A 13079-nucleotide genomic window follows, 5' to 3' on the forward strand; every position below is an offset into this window, starting at 1 on the left:
GCTAAAATAAGACCAGGAACAGACTGATGCAGAATCACAATATATGTGCAGAATAGACATTATTATATTCATAATTCTTCTGTGCAGGCCTTGCAGTTCATAATCTCTTAAAGGAGACTGGATTCAAATCCCATTCCTTTGGTGCAAGTAAGCCAAATCGATTTCTGCTACCGCCTTGTTAGTGTAGAAGTGTAGTGTATGAAGGAAGCTAAGCTCAAAAGGGCTTGAAATGTACAGTGCATAGGACCTGCAGGTTGGTATACTGGTTAGATGTCTTTCAAGGGTTAGTGAGAGCAAGTCTTACAAATCTGACACACGATGCATTACACAACCCATATGTGTGACATGTGACATCTTAGCATGTGATACTGTATCCATTAGTTGTCCTTCTGAGAATAGAAGGGGAAATGGGAAGTTTAAGGATTCTTTGTCAACTTCACCACAGTGAACTCAGCAACTAACAAGCTGTTATCAAATGATATTCCTCTAAGCTTAGTGTTTTAAAATTTTTACACTGAGGAATTTCACATGTGGTGTAAAACATATATATATGTGTGTGTGTGTGTGTGTGTATATGTGTATGTATGTATGTATATGCACTTGTGTGTATGTCAGGTTTACTGTCCAAATTTTCAGACTTTCAGCTATTTGCAATGAACGGATCAAACAAAAGCTACTGAAATAGTTCAACACAACAAATACTTCTTTTTTTTTTTTTCCCCCATCCAGGTATTTAATATATTTTGTACCCCTAGCCAGTTCAGGTATTTCATCTGTTCCAGCTCAAGCACAGCTGGTGCAACTAATGAAGTCCTTGATTAGTTGCATCAGGTGTGTTTGAGAAAACACCTGTTTTGCATATTTGTGCTGTTGTGAGGGATTCTATTCAGGGGGTTGAATCATTTTGAGACTGGAGAAATCATTATATGTTGCATTTTCAGTTGAATTTGGGGAAACCACTTGAAGCGTTCGTTGTGTTGTTTAAACTCTTTCAATTGCTTTTGTTTGATTTGTTCATCGCAAACAGCTGAAAGTCTCTAAGTCTATATATATAGTCTTAGAGAACAGTTATCTATCTGTCTTTGACACAAAAGAGCCACATATACCTCTTTCAACATCATACACATAAAAGTTCAAATCACAGCTTTTCAGAGTTTGAACACAATTTATTTTATGCTTAAATAATTAATTCAATCATCCAGTGTATGGTTTCTCATACATGTTTGTTACCAGATCATTCAATGAATACCTGAAGGTGATCTCTCTCTCTCTCTCTCTTTTTTTTTTTGAGTATATTCAACATAAGGAAATATTTCACCAAACCCAAATAAAAAAATGCCCCGTATGACCACAGCAGCCTTGGAACCTAGTAATACACTGTTAGAATGGTTACAAATGGTTGGCTTACAGAAAGACTTCTCAGTGCCGATTCACATGAGACCGGTTAAAAGTTAACGGTGTGCCAGTTGACGTGACGCGCTCTCTCGCACTCCAAGCTTGTCCGTGACTGCATAGCATAGGAAACCTTTAGCTGCAAGAATTTTACCATTCCATCAAGTCCATTCACTTCCTGTGAGTCTGTTGTGGTACAGTGGTGTCATTATAAAACAGTATTAGTGACAAATACCAAGGCTATGAGTGTGCACACAGATAGAACAATTACCACACCTCTGGTTATGTAGATAGGAAACAAATCAAAAATAAGGTGAATCACATGCATCAAAATATTAGTATTCTGAGTAAATCTTTTAACACAACTGCAGCTATGTGTGTCTTGTCATTATTGAGACTTGTGGTATGCTTAGAAAGAAATGTACTCTGTTGAAATCAAGCAAACTTGTTCTTGTGTAAAAAGGTTCTTTTTCTTTGTTTAAGTGTACAAGTACCTGTGGAGTTAACCCCCTAAACGTTTTCTTTCAAGTTGGAATTAATATCAGCATTCATTTCATTTTTCATTTCATTTCATTTCAACACACATTGTGACTCTCTCTTGCCAGTGCATTCACAATTTTGTGAGCTACTTTAGAATTTGTACAGTTCTGGTTTATGTACAGGATCTTTAAAAACAGCATTATACAGCCCGACGCTAGTCCGAGAAGGGGGGGGGGGCAGGGTGGGAGGAAGGGGGTGGGGGGGGGGGTAAGGGGAGTGTTGAAGGTGGTTTTAAAAACATGTTCTTCAATTTCTGTCAGTCCACAATGCTCTTTGTACCATCTTTGGTCATGGAAATGCTTCAGTGCCATTTTTCTAGTCATCGGCACTCCTTCGACATAAGGCGCAGAAGACGCTTCATGCCACCAACAGTCTCGAGCGAATGTGTCATTTCCTGGCACCGATCAGATGCTTTGTGTCATTGACAGAAAGTCGGAGGTTTTCCATGCTCATGCGAAATCATAAAGTCCTCTTCCCAAAAACCATGCGTTTATGTAAAGGCTGCAGACGCACAATCCCGTGTCCTGATCTCCTGCGTTGTGTTTCCAGTGATCCTTTTCCCAGGAAAACAAGTTCAGATCTCTAGCAAAGGAACACAAAAAGCATCAGAGAGCGTCTCTTAATTTTCATGTTCAATTCAATTCAGTTTTATTTGTATAGCACTGTTAACAATAAACATTGTCACAACGATTGACTGAAATCCGGATGAAATCAGCAAGCTAAGCGGCGACCGTGGCAACGGAGACAACAGAAGAAGAAACGCCTTTCATATGACTGCATTCTATCAGCTGACTGCATTCTATATGTTACTTTATTTCCTATGAAGTGCGAGATTATAAATGGTTGTTTGTAAAGTAGGTACGGAGATTTGGATACTAACTGACCAATTGTTGTTTTTTTTACTACAAACTGGTTATCTGGCTGGTTGCATGGTGAGCGCACAGAATTTCAAGGCCTTCAGAGCATTCTCTAGTGATCAGGTCACCGTGCTGTTTGCCAGGGAACAATGTGGCAGTCTGTACAGCCGTGTGACTGCATCTCAGTTGGATTTGTTTCGAAGCGTGATTCTTTTCATGGACTTGCAGCCGGAGCTTATACATTAAATGGTATCGATGACTTCTGGACATTAACATACCGGATAGCACACATGACTGTTACGATTGACCCTTTTTCCCTCTTTGTCTCCCTTCTTTCTTCTTGTCTCCCTCTCCGACCTGAAGCAGAGAAAGAAAGAGATGGTGAGACCGCTAGAATCTTCACAAATCACGTCATTCGTGGTCGTCCCATACTGTAGGTTAGGCCACAAAATCGTTCCCTGGAGTGCAAGCTGGTAAAAACCTGGAAACAATAACAACACACTCAAGCAGATAAGCACCAATCAACACTGCGAGATGGCCACTCGGTAAGGGAATGCTGTCTCTCGTTCATAAATCAGAATGCAGCATTTGTTCACAGCCTGTCCACACAAGCATCCAAGTCTTAGATGTTTCAAACACAACCAGTGAGTCACACGCAAGCGTTTTCAACTCCAGTGGAAATCAAGCCTGCACACGGCACACCTTCCCAACCTCAGAGTTTTCACTAAGGCACTCAGGGCTCATAGAGGGCACCTCTTCCTCCTCTCCCTCTTCAGCAGGACGATCTGCCCTAGCGGCCTGTCTGGAGCGCCTGCCTCTCTTCTTCTTCCCTTTCTCATCTTTTCCAGGCACACGACGCACCACTTTCCGGATGACCTGAGAGAGAGGCTAAAGTCAAGCAATACAACGCGCTTCTCACACTCACGCAGATGAAGGTGGAAGGATCTATATACAGTATCTCACAAAAGTGAGTACACCCCTCACATTTTTGTAAATGTTTGATTGTATCTTTTCATGTGACAACACTGAAGAAATGGCACTTTGCTACAATGTAAAGTAGTGAGTGTACAGCTTGTGTAACAGTGTAAATTTGCTGTCCCCTCAAAATAACTCAACACACAGCCATTAATGTCTAAACCACTGGCAACAAAAGTGAGTACACCCCTGAGTGAAAATGTCCAAATTGGGCCCAAAGTGTCAATATTTTGTGTGGCCACCATTATTTTCCAGCACTGCCTTAGCGCTCTTGGGCATGGAGTTCACCAGAGCTTCACAGGTTGCCACTGGAGTCCTCTTCCACTCCTCCATGATGACATCACGGAGCTGGTGGATGTTACAGACCTTGTGCTCCTCCACCTTCTGTTTGAGGATGCCCCACAGATGCTCAATAGGGTTTAGGTCTGGAGACATGCTTGGCCAGTCCATCACCTTCACCCTCAGCTTCTTTAGCAAGGCAGTGGTCGTCTTGGAGGTGTGTTTGGGGTCGTTATCATGCTGGAATACTGCCCTGCGGCCCATGCTCCGAAGCCAGGGGATCATGCTCTGCTTCAGTATGTCACAGTACATGTTAGCATTCATGGTTCCCTCAATGAACTGTAGCTCCCCAGTGCCGGCAGCACTCATGCAGCCCCAGACCATGACTCCCACCACCATGCTTGACTGTAGGGAAGACACACTTGTCTTTGTACTCCTCACCTGGTTGCCGCCACACACGCTTGACACCATCTGAACCAAATAAGATTATCTTGGTCTCATCAGACCACAGGACATGGTTCCAGAAATCCATGTCCTTAGTCTGCTTGTCTTCAGCAAACTGTTTGCAGCTTTCTTGTGCATCATCTTTCGAAGAGGCTTCCTTCTGGAATGACAGCCATGCAGACCAATTTGATGCAGTGTGCGGCGTATGGTCTGAGCACTGACAGGCTGACCCCTCACCCCTTCAACCTCTGCAGCAATGCTGGCAGCACTTATACGTCTATTTCCCAAAGACAACCTCTGCAGATGACGCTGAGCATGTCTTTGGTCGACTTCTTTGGTCGACCATGGCGAGGCCTGTTCTGAGTGGAACCTGTCCTGTTATGGTCTTGGCCACCGTGCTGCAGCTCAGTGTCAGGGTCTTGGCAATCTTCTTATAGCTTAGGCCATCTTTATGTAGAGCAACAATTATTTTTTTTCAGATCCTCAGAGAGTTCTTTGCCATGAGGTGCCATGTTGAACTTCCAGTGACCAGTATGAGGGAGTGTGAGAGCGATGACCCCAAATGTAACACACCTGCTCCCCATTCACACCTGAGACCTTGTACCACTAACAAGTCACATGACACCGGGGAGAGAAAATGGCTAATTGGGCCCAAGTTGGACATTTTCACAGGGGTGTACTCACTTTTGTTGCCAGCGGTTTAGACATTAATGGCTGTGTGTTGAGTTATTTTGAGAGGACAGCAAATTTACACTGTTACACAAGCTGTACACTCACTACTTTACATTGTAGCAAAGTGTCATTTCTTCAGTGTTGTCACATGAAAAGATATAATCAAATATTTACAAAAATGTGAGGGGTGTACTCACTTTTGTGACATACTGTATATATACATATATACACAGATGGATGGAAATGTAACAAATGGCTAAAGGTGCTTTGATTTGCATGGTTACTTTTCTGGTGACAATGTTTCCCTCTTCATCTGTGAACTGCTCCTCTGTGACTGACTCACCAGGAATGTTTTTGGCCTGATCACCCTATAGAGGAAGATGTATAAACAGACTCACTCATGTATTGATAAGCACAGACGTGCATACAGACACGCAGACTTGTGCAAGCCACACGCAGTTCCATAAAGCAGTATGATCTGGCATTGTCAATGGTCATTTCCACCACTGGTTGTGTGTAATGCAGTGATAGCATGACTGACATCAAGTATTCAGTTTGATTGACAGAAAATAGGCCATGGATAAAGTTGGGAAAACCAACATCTCACAACAACACTGTGTTATCGGATATGTCAATATGTATTCAAGCGTTCAACGTTGCAAAGTAAGGTCTAAAGGCCTATTCATGACTGGGCTAGCTTTACATGGGCAGGTGGGGTTATGTTAATTATTACTTGTATCTTTAGTCTCATCCAGATTGCGCCATATTTTACCTTTTAGGTAATACATATATCCTGTCCAAATTGCTATGCTAGTGAAGACTCCATTATATCCTTAAGGGGAAGACATTTAGCTTTTTCGTCACTCCAGAAAGTGTCCTGTTCCACTGTCTCAAAAGAAAAAAAGAACCCCAAATAGTATTGGCCAAGATTAAAATGTGGAACTATAAAAGAAATATTTTGGGAGTAAGGGGGGACATTACTAAACAGATATATGTACATAAAGCTTATCCTGTTTGAATAGTATTTAAAAAACTAAATGTATCCCACATTTCCATTCCATTATTTAAAACATATATAAGTGCCACTGAATCAGATGTATGGTGATGCAAATAATAGCCTTTGGAAGGATATGACAGAATAGACTTAAGAAAAGTAAGTAAAGTCAAGGAGACAAAAAGAGATGAAGAGAATAGTAAGTAACGGTATAGAGATGATAACCTATGAAGAAAATATGAGAACCTTATAATGGAAAAGCAGTGAGTGCATCACTCCATGCCTACACATATATAAATAAGCACACACACAAAGACCACTGCACACCCTGCGCTAGAAACACCAAATACCTTCAGAATCACCCTCCGCCGATACACCCTGGTGGTGACTGTGTGTTCCTCATCAGAACTGGACTCATTGTCTCTATCTGCTCCCTGCTGAAAGCAGTTCAGTATATTTTGGTTGGCCCAGAGCCGTTACTCATGTAGATTAGGTTTCGTCAAAAAATGACACCTTCATCAAGCTACTGTTGTACCCCAAACTCAGAACGGTTGGATTTTAAAGCAGTAAAATGAATTGCATTTGAAAGGACCAACAAACCTAACCACAAACTCCACAAGAATGGGACCATGTTATTTTTACAAGCATATATTACCTCTTGTGCTTTTCTGAGTCTCTAAAGTGTTCAGAGTTCTGGGTCTCTTAGTTCAATGCAAATGAATATCAACAACAGTACCTTAGCTTTAGGCTCTGCCGTCTCCTGGTCCATGGTGCTCGGCCCAACGGTGGTGTCATCTGGGGTGATCCTATCCATTATCTCAGAGTCCCTGCTACCTTTGCCCTTCATCTTTCTGGGTGGTTCTTGGGCCTCAAGCAGTGACCCGGCTTGGAGCTCTGCATGTTCCCCGTTCTGTTTCTCAGCTTGCAGCACAGGTGGAGTGGATGTTGGCTTTTGGCTAAAAAGAGATTAGAGTTAGGCCATGAGCTCGTCCACTGGGGCTTGGTCTGCTGATGTGAAGACCTCGTTAGGGAATATCAAGTAAAGATGCCATGTTTTCAATATGAAAAAAAGGGAAAGTTGACCGATCTCACCTCCTCTCTTGCTGCATCTGTGTATCCGTGTGCAGAACTGAAGAAGAGATCTCCTTGCTCACACTGGATGCCCCTTCTTGCAACCCTGCAATCGAAGACATCTCTTTGTCTGTCTTTTGCACTTGTGAGAGATTTGCCTGCACTCTTTCTCTGGATATCTCCTCATTCTCTGACCCTTCCTCCAAGTTAATGCCTTTTAAAGGAGACTTTTCCTGTGTCATCTCTTCCTCCTCGTCCTCTTCAAAACCAGACCTGCCACTTTTTCTTGCCCCACAAGCTCCATTGGGAGGAACCTCTTGCTCTCGGAGAGCGCTCTCTGCGAACACTTCCGGATGTCTAGACACCTCGTCACTGTCATGGACCTCCAGGTCATCTTCAGTCGAGCCCCCTCCTCGACTACAAGACCCTCTGCCTCCTATTGAGGAATCCTCAGCTACCACAGTAGGGGGTGCTGCGTTTGGGGAGAGTGCATCCCTGGAGGTGGTCGCCAAGGACAGTTCACTGGGTCTAATGAGGGTTCTACTGGGAGAGACTACACTACCGTCCTCACTAAAGAAATCGTCGTGGCGGAGAGGGGTCGGGGGTTCATAGGACAAATCTGAGGGACTCTGCAGCTCCAGACTGATGTCGTGGTAACCTGAGTGATACAACACAGCAGGACTGAGGTGGATGCAACACCACAACTCCAAAATGCCTCTACCACATCAACAGATTTGTTAGGTGAGCTTTTTTTTTTTTTTTATTACACACACTAAACAAAAATGGAACAGTGGTAATGATTCTGAAATGAAAGAATATTACATGGCAAAACAGTTATGATGTGTATCAGTTTCATTTACCAGTATAGATTTGCTATAGAGTGAGTGTCACATACATAATGTAGCTATACCATGTAGGAATTGTGGGTTTCAGATATAAATGGAGGGAAAAGAAGAAACAACACAGCACTGGAATATTGCAAACAGATAACACAGTTATAACAGGTAAGGAGGCAGAGAATGATGAAGGGGGAAATCGGGGAAGAAAATCAAGGACGCCATAGGGGTGTAGTTTTGAAAAGAAAAAAAGCTCTCAGAATGATAATGCAGAGTTAGTTGTGAATATCAATACAATGAAGCTAGCAATTCAGAGTTAGCTGACAGTGAGTAGGGAGCTGCAGCTAGAGTTTGCATTATTAGTGCAGTTATGAGAAAGTAGATAGCGAGAGAGGAGGCAGCAGCAGCAGCAGCTATGCCAAGAGTGCTGCTCAAACGCACAGAGGAGTCGCTGTGGAAGCGGCCAGGTGGCTTTGAAGAGTAGCGGGTCTGGTTTTGCAGAAGACTAGAAGAAGGCACTCTAGCAGGAAGGTTCAGAGACTGGGATGCTAGAGAACTATCAAGCTCTACAGGCACCAACAAAGCAGACATTCCACCATGCTATCAGAAGAGCTAGATGAGACTGCATTATAGCGGTTATTCTTATCGGAACGAGTAGAACAAAGCATGTCAAAGCATGCATGTTACATAAAAGCAATGTAGCTATCATTATGTTTTCATGTATCTAAGTATGCGCTCAATTACAGTATAACAGAACTACCACAAATTTTGCAAATAGGTTTTGTTTAGAATACGGTATATACATATAAACATAATGCTTATGTACCTTAAGCATGGACCAAATGTTAATCCCATCATATCACATCAACACCAAATCATAAAGCAGGCGTGAAACATTTCTTCCAATTCGTATTAAAAATTAAAAAACCCAATTCAAACGAACCCAATTTTAAGATCCGATTAATGATCGTTTTCATTTCTCTAAGATGGGATTAAGTTTTAATATTCATTACTGTCATGCATTATATCAATCCATACAATTAAACACAATCATATCACACTGCCCAACGCTGGTTAGTCACACCAGTTTGAGTAAGGAGCAGTATTAAAAACTGAAAAATCAAATGTAGTCATCGGGTTTAAACGTGAATCGAGTACAATTTAGATTTGGGATTCTTGATCTGAATTTAGATCAGTAAGTGTTTAGCCTTTAGGTTTTTTGGGGGTTTTTTTTTTGTTTTTTTTTTTAACTTCTGCAAAGATTCAAGAAAGAAATAAAAGGAGAAACAGAGTTCAGCTAGATGGGGCTAAACTTTACCATCAGCCTGATCCCGGAAAACTGCGTTATCATCTGCAAAACACCTTGTGCCTGAAATGTTACCATAATCAAATATTGGCCCTTCCAGCAATGTCACAATATCCATCCGATTGATCTTTGTCAGTGCTGCAGTTAAGGCATCCGCTAAAAGGATAGAAAAGAATACACTCAGTTTCAGAACTTGTTATATGAGTGAGAAGAAGAAAAAAAAAACCACAGAGTAGAATTATAACTCCTGTTCAGACAGTTACAGTCAGTTAGATTTCTGCGCAAGAATACCAGACTCTTATAAAGTAAAGCCACTCTGAATGAAGCAGCGGTATGAATTGTCTTCACGATGTTCACAAGGTTTGAGCCGTTTAGCTTTTTAGCCATAGCTTACAGTGCGTGTGCGGTATCTCTGTGACGTTTAAGGTATGATGTATGTAACAGACCCTGCTGTTTAGTGTCTAGCAAAAGAAAACGATACAGGAACTTACTTGTGGCATTTTTACCGTCCCTGCTGACCCATTTCTTTAATAGCATGAAACTCTGAGCTGTCAATGAGTTGGGGTTCTCCACACGGATGTGATTTATCTCATCAACCGAGAAATCCATTTCCCTGGCCAGCTCTGCAACACATTAAAAATAGATTACCAGTCTGTCTCTCTTCCAGACTCATGTACATAATACTGCAGTGCAGGCGGGTCAGGAGAATGCAGATGGTACTGCCTACTGATCACACCTAGGACCATTCTGGGCATACAATGCCAAACAAACAAACAAACAAATTTACTCAGTATAAATTTACTGCCACTGTTGGGCCCTTGAGCAAGGCCCTTAACTGTCTCTGCTCCAGGGGTGCTGTATCATGGCTGACCCTGCGCTCTGACCCCAACTTCCTAACATGCTAGGGTATGTGAAGAAAATAATTTCACCGTGCATTTGTATATTTGATCAATAAAGACTCATTATAAATCATTATAAAGCTGCAGGTCAGCAAACAGCATTATCAAATACTCGTTTTTGAAGTTTAACAGTTTCCAATAAATAAAAGTTAAACTGTCATATAAATGTGAGCATCACAGTTTTAATCCTCTACATCAGAGCTTCTCAACCTTTTGTAACTAAAGCCCCCCCCCAAGCCTCCCCTATCATGTGTCACGCCATATATACATGTATATAGCTAGCTATTATAATCTATAATAATAGCTTGATAGATAGATAGATACATACATACATACATACATAGATTTATTTTTTTGCTTTTGTGTTTTTGTACTTTTTTAAAAATGATTTTTCATAACTTTTATGATTTTTAAAAAAATAACTTTTATACAACTACAGTGAGGGAAAAAAGTATTTGATCCCCGGCTGATTTTGTACGTTTGCCCACTGACAAAGAAATGATCAGTCTATAATTTTAATGGTAGATTTATTTGAACAGTGAGAGACAGAATAACAACAAGAAAATCCAGAAAAACGCATGTCAAAAATGTTATATATTGATTTGCATTTTAATGAGGGAAATAATCTCAGCTTGTTACCTGTATAAAAGACACCTGTCCACAGAAGCAATCAATCAATCAGATTCCAAACTCTCCACCATGGCCAAGACCAAAGAGCTCTCCAAGGATGTCAGGGACAAGATTGTAGACCTACACAAGTCTGGAATGGGCTACAAGACCATTGCCAAGCAGCTTGGTGAGAAGGTGACAACAGTTGGTGCGATTATTCGCAAATGGAAGAAACACAAAAGAACTGTCAATCTCCCTCGGCCTGGGGCTCCGTGCAAGATCTCACCTCGTGGAGTTGCAATGATCATGAGAACAGTGAGGAATCAGCCCAGAACTACACGGGAGGATCTTGTCAATGATCTCAAGGCAGCTGGGACCATAGTCACCAAGAAAACAATTGGTAACACACTACGCCGTGAAGGACTGAAATCCTGCAGCGCCCGCAAGGTCCCCCTGCTCGAGAAAGCACATATACATGCCCGTCTGAAGTTTGCCAATGAACATCTGAATGATTCAGAGGACAACTGGGTGAAAGTGTTGTGGTCAGATGAGACCAAAATGGAGCTCTTTGGCATCGACTCAACTCGCCGTGTTTGGAGGAGGAGGAATGCTGCCTACGACCCCAAGAACACCATCCCCACCGTCAAACATGGAGGTGGAAACATTATGCTTTGGGGTTTTTTTTCTGCTAAGGGGACAGGACAACTTCACCGCATCAAAGGGACGATGGACGGGGCCATGTACCGTCAAATCTTGGGTGAGAACCTCCTTCCCTCAGCCAGGGCATTGAAATGGGTCGTGGATGGGTATTCCAGCATGACAATGACCCAAAACACACGGCCAAGGCAACAAAGGAGTGGCTCAAGAAGAAGCACATTAAGGTCCTGGAGTGGCCTAGCCAGTCTCCAGACCTTAATCCCATAGAAAATCTGTGGAGGGAGCTGAAGGTTCGAGTTGCCAAACGTCAGCCTCGAAACCTTAATGACTTGGAGAAGATCTGCAAAGAGGAGTGGGACAAAATCCCTCCTGAGATGTGTGCAAACCTGGTGGCCAACTACAAGAAACGTCTGACCTCTGTGATTGCCAACAAGGGTTTTGCCACCAAGTACTAAGTCATGTTTTGCAGAGGGGTCAAATACATATTTCCCTCATTAAAATGCAAATCAATTTATAACATTTTTGACATGCGTTTTTCTGGATTTTTTTTGTTGTCAGTCTGTCTCTCACTGTTCAAATAAATCTACCATTAAAATTATAGAATGATCATTTCTTTGTCAGTGGGCAAACGTACAAAATCAGCAGGGGATCAAATACTTTTTTCCCTCACTGTATATAACGGACAGGTCTGGAACATGAATGATGAAAAATGTTTCTGAACGCTATGACTACTTTGAACAAGAGAACTAGGCTGTAATAATGTGGACTATTTTACATGTAAAACATGTTGCATTACATTCATCTTGCGTTCTAAAAACATTCACATATGAATGATGTAAACTGGGACGAAGGGCGCGTCTCGTTATCCATGGCATTGTTAAATCTCCGGCTCTCAGACACTCACTGAACAGAGTGAGAGTGCGCTTGCACGACAGTACTGGCTACATTTGGAAAGTTGCTAAGGTTTGTCCAAAAAGCCGCTAGAAAAAAAAAAAAGCCGCTAAAGGGGTCTGAAAAGACGTTAAGTTGGCAGCGCTGGTCTGCACTGATAGCTAGATAAAAGGCAGGATAAGCTCCGCCTCTCCCCAGCAATAAGCAAATACAGAGGGAGAGGGAACGCGGAGTTTTTCATTCATACACATTCTATTTGAAAAGCATTAAAAATACACGAGTCCCCAAATGATGCCCTGTCTGTGTCTTTTCCTTGAAAACAATTTGCGCCCCCGTTCCGATCTCTCCACGCCCCCCAAGTCGAGAACCACTGCTCCAGGATTGTTAGGATTGTTTCTCTTACCAGTCCAGCTAAGGCCAAGATGATCGGCCACTATAGCCATTCGCAGGTCTGTCCTCTCACAAGGACTTTGAGGGCCTATCAGTGAAAACAAAATAGCCGTAAGTAAATAAATTCACTAACAAATCAAATTTAACATAATAAAAATGAGAAAACTGGTATAACCTTTCCCCCAGAAATTAATTAAATTTGGGATATGTTGAGGAGAAACTAGGACAAATGCAGTGTTTCAAGGCATCTGGTTAATAATTTGTCAG

At 42.0% G+C, this 13079-nt stretch overlaps 1 protein-coding gene across 1 annotated transcript in view; it reads right to left on the reverse strand.

Moving 5' to 3' along the window:
• Positions 1-1146: 1146 nt before the first annotated feature.
• Positions 1147-13079, reverse strand: part of ank3b (ankyrin 3b) — a 124311-nt gene continuing 112378 nt past the window's right edge. Inside the window, exons 39-48 of the mRNA XM_053639734.1 lie at positions 12826-12900; positions 9858-9989; positions 9379-9522; positions 7246-7882; positions 6890-7109; positions 6504-6587; positions 5444-5527; positions 3501-3665; positions 3068-3146; positions 1147-2514 (exon numbers count right to left, since the gene is read on the reverse strand). Of these exons, the coding sequence (XP_053495709.1) occupies positions 3087-3146; positions 3501-3665; positions 5444-5527; positions 6504-6587; positions 6890-7109; positions 7246-7882; positions 9379-9522; positions 9858-9989; positions 12826-12900 (1601 nt within the window). The 3' untranslated portion in view covers positions 1147-2514; positions 3068-3086. The remainder of the gene's footprint in view (positions 2515-3067; positions 3147-3500; positions 3666-5443; positions 5528-6503; positions 6588-6889; positions 7110-7245; positions 7883-9378; positions 9523-9857; positions 9990-12825; positions 12901-13079) is intronic.

This window comes from Ictalurus furcatus, chromosome 13 (genome assembly GCF_023375685.1).
Source record: "Ictalurus furcatus strain D&B chromosome 13, Billie_1.0, whole genome shotgun sequence".
Taxonomy (NCBI): Eukaryota; Metazoa; Chordata; class Actinopteri; order Siluriformes; family Ictaluridae; genus Ictalurus; species Ictalurus furcatus.